At 41.0% G+C, this 12,093-nt stretch overlaps 1 protein-coding gene across 2 annotated transcripts; it reads right to left on the reverse strand.

Annotated features, from left to right (window-relative positions):
* Nucleotides 1–1,385: 1,385 nt before the first annotated feature.
* LOC114436145 (dysbindin) lies at nucleotides 1,386–11,274 on the reverse strand. Of its 2 annotated transcripts, none has more exons than XM_028406261.1 (4): nucleotides 11,015–11,274; nucleotides 2,743–2,892; nucleotides 2,521–2,664; nucleotides 1,386–2,443 (listed from the first exon to the last, which is right to left on the reverse strand). In XM_028406261.1, exons 2-4 carry the CDS (start codon nucleotides 2,861–2,863, stop codon nucleotides 2,196–2,198), a joined length of 513 nt encoding a protein of 170 aa, XP_028262062.1. In that variant the 5' UTR covers nucleotides 2,864–2,892; nucleotides 11,015–11,274; the 3' UTR covers nucleotides 1,386–2,195. The 2 variants fall into 2 exon arrangements, with proteins under 2 accessions (XP_028262062.1, XP_028262061.1); XM_028406260.1 differs by having other exon boundaries at nucleotides 2,743–2,895.
* Between the last annotated feature and the right edge of the window lie 819 nt (nucleotides 11,275–12,093).

Below are 12,093 nucleotides of genomic sequence, written 5' to 3' on the forward strand. Positions count from 1 at the left end.
AACTTTAACCAGACTTATCACAGCAGTGTTGCTTTACTTGCTTACAAAACAACTGTAATACAAAGACATCCAGGTTTGTTTTTGTCATTGCTTACAAAGGGAAGACCCAGGTCTTTTAGTGGTTCCTTACATTAGTCCTCTTCAGAGATGGTGACACACTCTAGCTCATCAGATTCCTCCAATGCATAGGTGTGGGGCTTGTAGTCCTGCAAATCCTTTTCTTTCTCCTGGACAGAGCAGAGCCTCTATACATGGAGGAAATGAGGCTTGCTAGTTGAACTGTTGCAAAGTCACCTCTAGATTTACAGTGTATGAACAAGAATACACTACAAAACTGATGAAGCAGGGTGAGCAGACATCTGTCCATCAAATAGCTGGAGTTCTTTTTGTAGATAAAATTGCTCATGTCTTCAAGCTGCACACAAAAGTTCACAAATATCAAGTAACAAGGACAAACCAAACCTCTTGTGTTGTACCTTGTGGGCGTAGCTGTAGCCATTGACTGAATTCTACGTTGTTTGAGAGTGGTTGAAATACAGGACATATATATTTGAATGTCCTGTAAATGATATCTTCAATCTTCAGTAAGTGCTGATTACCTGGTTCCAATTTTCCTTAAAGTTTTCCATGTCACACCTAAAGTGGTTGTAAATAAAATCTTGCTCCATATTCTGTTTTAGAAAATGCCAAGTTAATTTAATATGCAGTCATTCTGAACAAAGTAGAACTTAATTTTTGAGAGGAATGCTTTTTTTATGTCAGAACATTGAACTTCATGCTCCACAGGTTTGTTTTAGTTTAACACATAAACATACCTTTATGAAGAATTTTGAGTTTTTAAGTTCTTCACCCACATACTGCCTGTTAGATGGATTGTGGGGCTCAGCAGGGTCAGTCAGGACAATGTTAGGTAACTTTAAAAGGAGAACATCTTTTGCCTTAAAAGGGGCTCACTGGTTTGTTGGCCAATGTTTGAACTGACCTTGCAGTCTGATCCCAACCTTGATGGAAGGAGTGTTACTTCATGGACATCAGGACACTGCAGAGGGGTGAACTCTTTTTTGAAGGAGATGGTGACTGCCATCAGCAGTAGAACTGTCAGACAACAAAATTCAGCTTTCACTAACAATGCATGACACAGTACCTTGCATTATGAGAATAAGGCTGAGGTGCTGTTCCTAGAAGTAAAAACAGAGAGGTCAACACTGTGCCTACAACTCCCTGTGGCTAAGAAAGGGCCAACTATGTGAAGCAGAGTGTGTGTTTTTTTAATTGTGTTTATTATTAGTTTGATTGCAGAGCAAATATCAAAATGTTCAGCTCATTGAGGACATGATGAGTCAACTTTTATTTTTTGAAAACAGACAAAAAAATACTGACCCTGATTCAGTAAATGGACATACAAACCTTGCATTAGTTTGACACACCACAGCCACAAGAATAAAACTTTCCATTAAGTAATGCTTGATTTAATCAGAAACCTGTCCACATAAAGATAAATTAAGCGCATGTACTAAAGCTGGTAAATTAAAAGTAAGTGTTGCTACATACCAAGAGGTACAGAACATGATGATTGTTCAGTAACTCCAGTTTAATGTGTGTGTGAGAACTGGCAAACACGACCATGCCCTCTTTTTCCCACACCCACATCATGTCATTGCAGGTTACAGTGTGTGTGTTATCGTGTCCCTATATATTTATGTATGCATACAAAAATGCTACAGTTTTATTTACACAATGCTCAACCTGATCTGGCTTATTAAAACATTTCTTACAGACCAACAATGTATAGTATTTGTCGAGCCACTGCCATGAGAGAGACTGACAGGCAGATGTTCTCTGGAAGCAAGTTTGAAATAATGAGGAAGACTCTTGTTGTTTGTAGGAAGATTTGAAAACATGTTTTTTTCCCTTTTATTGTTAAAACAATTAAACACAATTAGGGTTACAAAACAGATCATCTGCATTGGCAGGACATTGTGTTGCTCTGATTGATTGTTGAACTGATTATTACATCTACTCCAGTCCTTGTTTCAACACACAGAGAACATAGCCTGTCTTCATCAATCAAAAGGAAAGGTTAAAATCTTAGTTAAGAGGCCATTTGTGGAAGACAGTCACAGCTGAGAGGCATCGTTCAATAACTAATCCACAGTCCAGTCCTCACCCCTGACAGGTGTACACATAGGTGTATCCTATGAAGAAGGATTCTGACTATCCGTCTCCTCATTCCCCAGGGAGGCTGCTCTCCTCTTGATCGTGTTGGTGTGCGTTTCCTCATCTTCTGACTCGACCACAGGAGTGTCTCCCCCATTGGCATTGGAGGCCTGGCTGTCACAGGAAGAATTTGAGGATGTGGAAGACATGCGGGACTTGGCGTCAAGACTCTCTAGGACATGTCGAAAGAGTCCATTACTGATGGCTTCCTCGTTGTTGTTGTTTCCTTGGAGTGAGAGAAACATTGTTAAAGATGCTGTTGTGCAGTTGTTTCCCATGTGTGTAGTTTTAGTTTGCAGTTACCTGTTAGTGGGTTGGTCAGGACTCCGTCCTCTCCCACAGAGCTCAGGAAGACATCTAAACCTTCTTGGTCAGAGATGTCAATCAGCTCCATCTGGTCCAGCAAGTCCACGTTCACCTCCATAGAGGAGATGCTGCCAATAGGAGCTGCAAAGAGGAGTGAAGATGTGAAATGAGTTTTACATAATAAATGTGAGTTGATGTCAGTCCAACAGTCCAACTCACGCCTCTTGTAGTCCCTTATGCAAAGGTGTGCTGACGACAGGTAGACGTCCACGTCATGCTGAAAGACCTCCTCAAAGAAACGCTGTCTCTCTCTCAGCTTAAGCTGCTGCGCGGCGTCCATATCTGGAAGCCTTTGGCTGCACTCAGTCTCTGCTGGTAATCACAACAAAAGGACAGGAAGGAAAATGCTCAGATAGATGTGCTGGTCATAAAGATCACATGGTGCAGTACAAAGTATACATTGAACACTTCATCAATGAGACACAGTGGCCAGAAGGGGGAGACATTGAACCATAAGTGAGAAGCTCCTGTTCTGACTGCTGTATGGAGAGCAGAAATTAATACAAATCACCATTGATGAAAGACATCGCAGACAACTAAGTGTTTATCTATTTAGAATGCCCTGCATTTTCTGACAGTTTTTTTGAGATGATAACTGTTCCAGTCTGAGCTGATCTGAAGATTGCAAGAGAAGCTGTCACTTCTCTTATGGAGCTAATCTCATTTGAAGATAGCATACAATCCCATTTTCCTCCTCATCAGCATCATTGTAATAAAGCTGAGTGCAATTCCAATGTAAACAAGTGAAGGGATGAACTGCAGCAGAGTGCGACTGTGAAGACGGATTGTGCTGGAAGCAGTACATGCTGTAAGGATCAGAGCCTACAACACAGTGGAGGTCTGTGATTTCTTCACCGATCTCAGAGGCAACAGGATATTCCCTTTGAAACTGACTGAAACACCTTGTCATAGATACTAATGTAAATTGTTCTTCTCTTCCAGTGTGTTCCAAATTCTTTTACTTTAAATATTCACAGCAATCAGCTTGTCTGTCCATTCACAGTCTGCATGTTGTACATCATTAGGGCAGTGTCTGAGTTTTGAGCAGCAACAGCAACTTGTATAGACAGGGATTGAGCTAATTGGATAAGGCTCTGAAGCCCCATCTAAACTGGGAATAATGTGAAGATTATCTGGTTTGTACTTAAAGCTGCTCTATAAATACAGAAGTAAGTGATGGAGAACAGAAATATATTGACCTCAGGATGTTTACAAGGAAAACAAGGAAGTAGAAAGAATTCCAGAAATTCTTGGCAGTTTGCAGAGACGGTGTCTCTAATGTCCTCATAAAAACCCTGAAAATTCTTCCATCACAGTAAATCCTCAAAACTGCAGAGTTGGCCCAAACCCAGCAGCAACAGGTTGTCTTCTTTGGAATGCTGCATCAGCATAGCATTCCCTCTGAGTCATGTCCGGCACAAGCCTGTCACTGTGGCTCAGCTCTACACTGTTTGACATCCTGTCTCCTGGGCATGGGGAGGATGGCTCTGGGATCAAAAGGCAGACAGCTTTAGAGGTTCAAGAGAAGGAGAAGACAATCCAAACCGTATGGGCCTGCTGATAGTGTGGACATAGGTTTGTGTACGCAGTATCAGAATATATAGAAAGGATTCTTTCTTCTTCTTCCTACTGTTCCTCTTTGGCCTTCCACTTGACCTCTTGCCTGGCAGCTCCATCTTTCTCCAATATAACCTCTGTTCCTCCTCTACACATGTCCAAACCCTCTTAGGACTCCACACCAAATTACATTGGCAATATCTGCATTGAGCGATTGTAGTCATACAAGCACATTTACATATCCTAAAAATTCTTTTATCATGCTGTGACATTGTCAAACAATGCTAATGAAGATAGCCATCTTTCAGCAGCTTTGGGCCACATCAGCACCAGTGCCCTCCTACTCCGTGTATTTTAATTCTATAAAAAGCAGGCGATGTTACAGAGCTTTGTAGATATACTGAATGTGCATTTGCCCAACTAGGAAAACCACATGAAACATTTTTTTGACTTTGGAAAGATTTTTTGATTGTCTGGTGGGTTTGCACTATAGATCCTGGAACTGAAGTAACTAAATGGAATATAGTCTATTTAAAGTTACCACCTGTAATGTCTCAGATGCTCTTGCTCTCACCGGAGGCCCTTAACAGTATCTTTTATTCACATATGGAACAGTGCTTTGATGTTTAAAGTCAGCTCACTTCAACTTCAAGTTATTTCCATTTCTCAGGGACAGACAGGCAGCCACCCAGCAGGTGGTGATGCAAGTGATGATTATGCAGTGCAGTAGACTGACAGTGCAGTGGGTACAGCTGGTACAGGTACGACTTCCCTTTCCTTCAATGTATGAGCTCTTTCACTACAAAGTGCCATTTTATGGTATTTTCTGTCTGTGTGTAGATGTCTCAGGATGTGGGTCTGTGATGCTCTCTTCTCATCGCACTGTTACACAATCACAAATGCTATTGTCCTCAGAGCCTTAAGGAAGCAAAGGCAGCAGCACTGACAAAGCAAGATGTCAGTCACAATCAGGAGGCTGGTTTGATGTGTGTGTTTAGCTGGAAAGGGCCCACTATTTGATGCAGCCAGCTGAGGACATCATGTCAGGCAACACACAACATTTGAATTGGATGACTGATTATTCTTTCTTTGCTTTCCAAAGGAAAAAAGCAGTTAAACAGCATGCATGCATGCAGGATGATGCTTCCCATAACAGGCTACAGGTTTAAGCAAACTGCTTATCCTGGAGTTTTCCCCTCCTCAGTTAAACATTGATTGATCACAGCATTGATTGTTTCTACTTAAAGGCTGAGGCCCATGGAGAGCTAAAGGTTAGCTACAGATGTATATCCTCACATTGATTTTGCTTCCCTATCCAGTTCTTTTTTCCATCGAATCACTTTGATCAATATGGCTTGCCTAGCCGCAGACGACCCCAGTGACCTCTGATTAGTGCAACTACTCACATGGGAAAATCCTCAAAGAGAAAAGCCTATATTGTGTGTACTGCTGATAAGATCACATGTCCAGCACTAACAACATGAAGACTTTAGTTTCATACTGCAGGATGTTTGAATAGTTTCAAGAAACAGTGCAGAGAAAAACAACCTGCAGGCAAAGGTTTGACCTTGAATTCTTTTATTTGCTCACATACTGTTCATTTTCTGCATCAGGGTCAGTTCTTTCTTTCTTTTTTCTTTCTTTCTTTCTTTCTTTCTTTCTTTCTTTCTTTCTTTCTTTCTTTCTTTCTTTCTTTCTTTCTCTCTCTCGCCTTCCTCTGAGTGCCCTGGGACTTGAGGAAGAAAAGGTCATAGATGAGGGCTCAGGACCAGCTGGACATGCAGAATGACTGGAACAGACAAGAAGAGATAGAAACTGACAGACAGACAGAAAGCAAACTGACTGACAAAGCATGTGCCTCCCCACAAGACAAGCCCAGATCCTTTGCGCAGCTCTCAGTAACAGAAAGAGCCCATTCAGAGCCAGACAAAAGCAGAGATGTAAGGGAACAGGAATGGTCTGCACTTCTTACACATCATGCCAGGGACAGGAAAGCATTTTGGATCCAGTGGTGGCTAAACACTACTAATCCCATCCTTTGTTTTGTTATATAAAACTTTAAAATGCAACTTTTGTTTTAAATTTATTTACACATTTAACAGTATGCAGATGCAAAAAACGTAAAATGCAGGTCATCTTTATTTGTATGATGAACCACTTTAGCCTGTTGTGTTATTTAAGAGTAGGCCCATTTTGAAACACCAACTGCATAAACACCAGAGGCAGCACATTGATCTGGAGGCTAAATGAAGGGATTGGAGAGCCCAGTGTCGCCCACAGGCTGCCATTAGCCAATCTCTGTGCTGAGAGACAACAGGAGCTCACAGGCATGGTTCCCCTGTGACAGAGAGAGGGAAGGTCATGGCAGAACACAGGGAAAAAAAAGCTTCCTCAGATGATCCGGTTGTTTTTTGGTTGTCAGAGCAGCATGGGCTTAAGCCCCTCAGTAAACAGTGATAAAAGAAAAACTCCAGTGGGAACCATCAATTCTCCTTCTGCTTTGATCATAGAGCAGTTTGCCAGACTCCAAACCAAGCTGAGGCGCTCTCTGAGAAGTGGTTTCCTTGTACAAATGAATGAAGTCATCCCTGTTTAAACATCCGTGGTGGTGGTGCATACCGCTGTGTGTTGCCTTAGCCATGTTACCATTAAATTTAAAAAGCAGACAGGCAGACAGACAGACAGACAGGAAAAAGCACACAAAAAATGTACACCTGTATTTGCTCGCTCCATTTGTAAACAGCTGTAATTTTGTTTATTACATAAAATGTTATTAGATAAATGTTCACTGTATAAATATTTATAAAAGAAACACAGAATAAAAATATACACTGCACAAACAGATACATATTTGTAATAAATTTAAACTAAGAGTTTGTCCAACATTCTACTGTAATAGTGTTCTAGTGACCTGGGATCTGAGCTAACACTTGTTAGGGGGGGTCATGAGTAAAAAACTGTCTTTCTCAGACACTTTCCCAGAGCAGGCAAGGAGAGAGAGGAAGGAGAGGTACACCTGTTGAAAGGAAGGCTTAAAATGCGAATGTTTTAAAGCATAAAGCATTTATGATGGGAGAGGGGTTCATTAGTTGAAGGAAGTCTAATTATTCTCACCACTCATTATTTTTACTGAGAGTCCTCCAGCACAACATCGACCTCATCAGAAGCAGCAGGCTGTTAGCAGCCTACAGCTGGACATCAGTGGATCAGTGTGTCTTTGCAGTAATTACTGGAGTCCTTGGTGTTCTTGAAGAATGGTGGAGTCACTGACTGGCTGCAGGTAGAAGCTTTAAGCTGCTCAGCCTGAGCAATGATACTGCCATAAATTATGGCACTAATAAGCTTGTGTCTGTGAAGTTACATCTCCTGTGTCAGCATTTAAACAGCATTTAAAAAAACATTGCGTTGCTAGCTTGCATATTTTTTTCATACCTTATGAGAGTCTTGAACTGAGGCAGAACAGACAGATGGCCACACTTCTAAAAGGGAGAACAGTATCTTTGGAGGCTACGTTCTCACTTTGTTTGGGCTCTCTTCACCCTGTTTCATCTCCAAACATACTGGGCAGTTGCAAAGACAGTGAAATATTTACAATATATATATCTGTTTAGTCTATATGTCAGCACATGCTGTGTCTTTTTATTTACATACATGAGATCCAGCTGTTTTTGCTGGGACAAAGCAGTGTCCAGCACCGTCCGACAACAATGACATCAGCATTAACCCTCTTCTTCCTTCCCTCTTGCCTGGATTAGACTCAATGTGACTCAGTGACAATAGGACTGTTTGTAGGTCAGTGTCCTGTCCCACTGCCCTCAATGGGCTCAACAGCAGACTGTCATGAGTTTGGATCAACACAATAGGCTTTAACAGATGATGAAGTAATAACAAAATGTTTTTCTACACTGACAAATCCTTTTAGCCAAAATGTTAATGAAGACTGGATTATAATTATTTCTATTATTTAGGCATGTCAAGCCAGGAATATAGCTCAGATTTCTGCTGGCTGAAACTCAGTCTGACATAACACAGTAATCACTAATGAGTTTTCTACACTTGTTAAAAGCATGCGGAGTGACTGTACAGGCTGACATGGCTGATCTCATGAAATTCCTTCACATGTGTTTTTATCTGATAATTAAATCAGTGATTACATTTCAAACTTTCTTTTTAGAGAAGTTACATAATCTCTATCTAAGGATAAAATGTAATAAATAATCTAATTAAAACCACTTCAATGAACACAGTTCTTCCTGTCGAAGCTGCACTGCCACTCCTCATATTTGCAGTTATTTTCATCTCAGCTGGACAAACTGCAAGAATGTTTGTTTAAACCCAGCATGGTCAGACATTACTCTTGAGTTTGTCTAGACACAGGCAGGTTAGACTGAAAGACTCAGTGCAATTTTATGATGTAAGTTATAAGTTACAACAAAAATGTAAATGCAAATGTAAATGCTCTTAGATTTTTTTGTCATATTTGTACAATATTTGTGTGTGTATATAAATGTACTGGTTTTTAAGTGGTAATACTTAAGTTTATATAGTGTCAGCTGTTGAGAGATTATTTTTAGGTAATCTAGGATCTATTAACTACTACTACTATTAACTACTTAATATTTCATTAGGTTTTAGAACCGTTACATCAGAACAACCATCTATTATTAGTTACTCGGTTCTAACCCCAAACAGGTTAATAACTTTATACCAAGCCCATTCTTTTAGATATACAAGACCTGATTGTCAACTTTATTCTCTGACCTGTGACTTGAGTGTTTCAGTGGAAGAACTTGCTCATAGATTTTTTTTATCTCTCTGTGTGAGTGAGTGAAACAAGAAAACCAAAACAAGTCACTGTGGATGTGAGGAGAATGGTCAGGTTACATTTCTCTGAGGATTTATCACAATGAGTCATCTCACTCCACACACTGGATCCACTGCAGCAATAAATAACGGAGTACATTATCCTAGTGTCACATTCACACTGTAGTTTTCCTCCCAGGACAGCAGAGAACAAATTTCATTAACCGACCATATGGGTGAATTTGTGTTTACATGACTTGGATAATCAGAAAAAGTGTTCACAGATCGATCACTGCTTACTTTTCTCTGTAGGGCTGTAGAGCTGATACCCAAAGGAATCAGCAGTACAGTGGGTAGATGGATTTGTTGAAGTGCTAATGAGAGGAGCTGGTCTGTGCCCCCAGGGCACTGCACTGGCATGTACGGAATAATCATATACCATTACACATTCAATCAGCTTAAAGCGCTGACATGCCACAAAGCATTGTTTGTAATGGTAAAATCAGTTTATTTGCACCATGTGAACGCTCCTCATATTGGTAAACAGTTATCCACTTGTTAAACCCTCAGCATGATGGTGCCAGTATTCATTATAGTGCAGATGATCTAAACCTAACTCACATCAGTCAGGACAGATACAGAAGTCTGAACCCAGACAACCAGATTCAGAGGTACTCAGAGTACTCACCCTGTTTTTAGGCAGCACATTCATGATATGGATTAAACTACAGATTTTAAGTAGACATGTACATGCACCGTACCTTCACACTTTTCACATCTTTCTTGACAACTAGATGGTTTGATACCTCCAAATTTTCTCCCACTTTCATCAGGCCACAGATATCATGCTAAACTAAGAGAGCAAATATGGCAATATCATGCCACACATCAGCTCACAAGAAAAATAAGTAAAAGCTAAATACACTGTATATGTTTGGTTCCATGAAATTCCTACAGTTTTTCCACTGCATTGATTACAGGCCAAGTCTGATCTTTTTAAAATACAGATACTAAACAGCATATTTTGCCTACTAGTACTGAATAGAAATAACACAGAAAATAGAAACAGCTCCTTTTCTACACTTGTGTCTGTAACAGACTCCAAACAGCTGGCCGGTCCCTCCCACCACGGCACACCGGCTCTTTCTGGCACATTCCCATAACAATCAAAACGTGACAGAGCCGACTACACAGGCCGTCGCAGAGCAACAGATGGGAGACGTCTTCTTTGGAGTCACAATCCTGATCCTTTTTGGCCTCATGAAATCACTGATCTCACTGGGACTAATTCAATTTTGGGAAAGTATCTGGGTTGGTGTGTCTGTGAAACAAACTGCAGACCCCACTGCAGTGAGTCAACTCTGATGAGATCTGCAGGCACAATCCCATTAGAAATAAGAGATCTTTGTCTGGAGCTGTGCGGTGGCCCCAATCCAAGCCTGCCTCAGTGCATGTGTGTGTGTGTGAGTGTGTGTGTACGTATGGGAATGTATCCCTGTTTCTGAGCAATGTGAGTGTGACCCACTCACTCAGTATTAGTGAACATTACTCAGGCTGATGATTCAACATTCCTGTCAGAGTTTTTGGCTGGCACAGCACTTGGACCAGTCACTTCAGGCAACATCAACACAACAGCTATTTAACACACCGGCTGAGCTGTCTGACACACAGACACACACACACACTGCTTATGCCTCATAGTGACAGAGCTGTAAATACACCTCAGTACTGGCTACAAATACAACACAAGTTCATTTATGCCTTTCCCTGAGTTGTCATTACTTGGCTTGCTTTAATATACTGTTGGCTGCCACTTCCTGTCAGATGGGATACATTTTCTGGACATCACAGTCCAAAACAATGCAATAAGCTTTGCCTTAAATGTTCATTCTGTGCGTTCCTCATTTTTGACAACCAAATATGGAGAAGAATCCCTTTCTCCCTCATGTCCTGCTCTACAGCCTAAAATTAAAACAGCGTTAATGGAGCACATGTGTCCATGTGGAGCACAAAGATCCACCTGAACTGACAGATGAAAATAAAAAAGTAGTGGTAGAGAAGCTTGACTTACAGGGCAGCCGTTTGCTGTGCATGTTGGCCGATGAGGAGCTCATGTTGCTGGAAAGCTGTCAGAAACAGAATCAGTCACTCAGAAACGATGATGTGCCAGTCAGCCCCGTTAGAGTTCAGCATCTCCCACCTCCTCTGCTCACACTAACTGTTCCTGTAGCTGAATGCCACCCTGCTGTTCCTCTTTCCCACTTCTTCTTCCCTCAGTGGACCCCGAGCCACTTAGATGAGGGTGAGAACAAGTTTGTGGCTTTGTGGAGACGACCAGCCGACCAATGACAGAAGGAAGAAGGAGGAGGGAGGAGCTGAGAGAGAGCGAGGAAGGGATTGAGAGGAGGGAATGAGGGATTTTATGTAACGGTGTGGAAAATACCAAGGAGGGACGGACACATGCCTTTGTTATTTTTGTCTTTGTACACCCCCCTCCCCCCTCCTCCCTTTCTGTCTCCTGTTCCTTGTCTCCATTTTTTTAAGGAGATTTAAACCTTCTCTCCTTTATCTTCAGCATCAAGTGGTGAGTCAAAAGTTGTAAAACCAAATACACATGAGCACTTTGAGTAATTATGTCAAAGTTATGATTGTTTCTTAATGAGTATTTTAATATTTTTACAGGATTTAACAGGTTTTTTTGCTCACTAGTAAATGCTTAAATTTGGAGATCTCATGATGATTACAAGAAAAAAAAATCATTTTGAAAAGAGTAATCATCACATATCCTCTCATAGATTATTTAAAGATTTTTTTCTTCAAAATTGTCATTTGTGGTTTTAAGTGCTTCTCAGTGTGGAGAAGGAAACATTAATCAATTTCTCATAATATCTTTTACAAGGTGGTAAAACCAATGTGTGAGATCGGCCTGAAAATGAAGCATCAGAGTGCTGCAGTATCCCAACACTTTTGTGTCTGCCACACCATCTAGTGGACAACAGAGGCCAGTCTCAGATCTATCAACAAGACTTGCTGATCACACAATATTTGCATGCGACAACTTCACAAAGCAGCATTACATCATCTGAAGCATCATCTGCTTCATACACATGCCGAAAAAAAATATTGTGTGTCACTGTGAGACTCTGTACA

Source organism: Parambassis ranga, chromosome 5, assembly GCF_900634625.1.
Source record: "Parambassis ranga chromosome 5, fParRan2.1, whole genome shotgun sequence".
Lineage (NCBI taxonomy): Eukaryota > Metazoa > Chordata > Actinopteri > Ambassidae > Parambassis > Parambassis ranga.

Bases quoted from the DNA above. Each gene is read 5' to 3' on its own strand.
- LOC114436145 (XM_028406260.1), bottom strand. From the start codon at position 11,057: ATGAGCTCCTCATCGGCCAACATGCACAGCAAACGGCTGCCCT. The intron at 2,665-2,742 runs GTGAGTTGGACT...TCCTCTTTGCAG, and splicing joins CATAAGGGACTACAAGAGGC to CTCCTATTGGCAGCATCTCC. The intron at 2,444-2,520 runs GTAACTGCAAAC...TCTCACTCCAAG, and splicing joins CCTGACCAACCCACTAACAG to GAAACAACAACAACGAGGAA.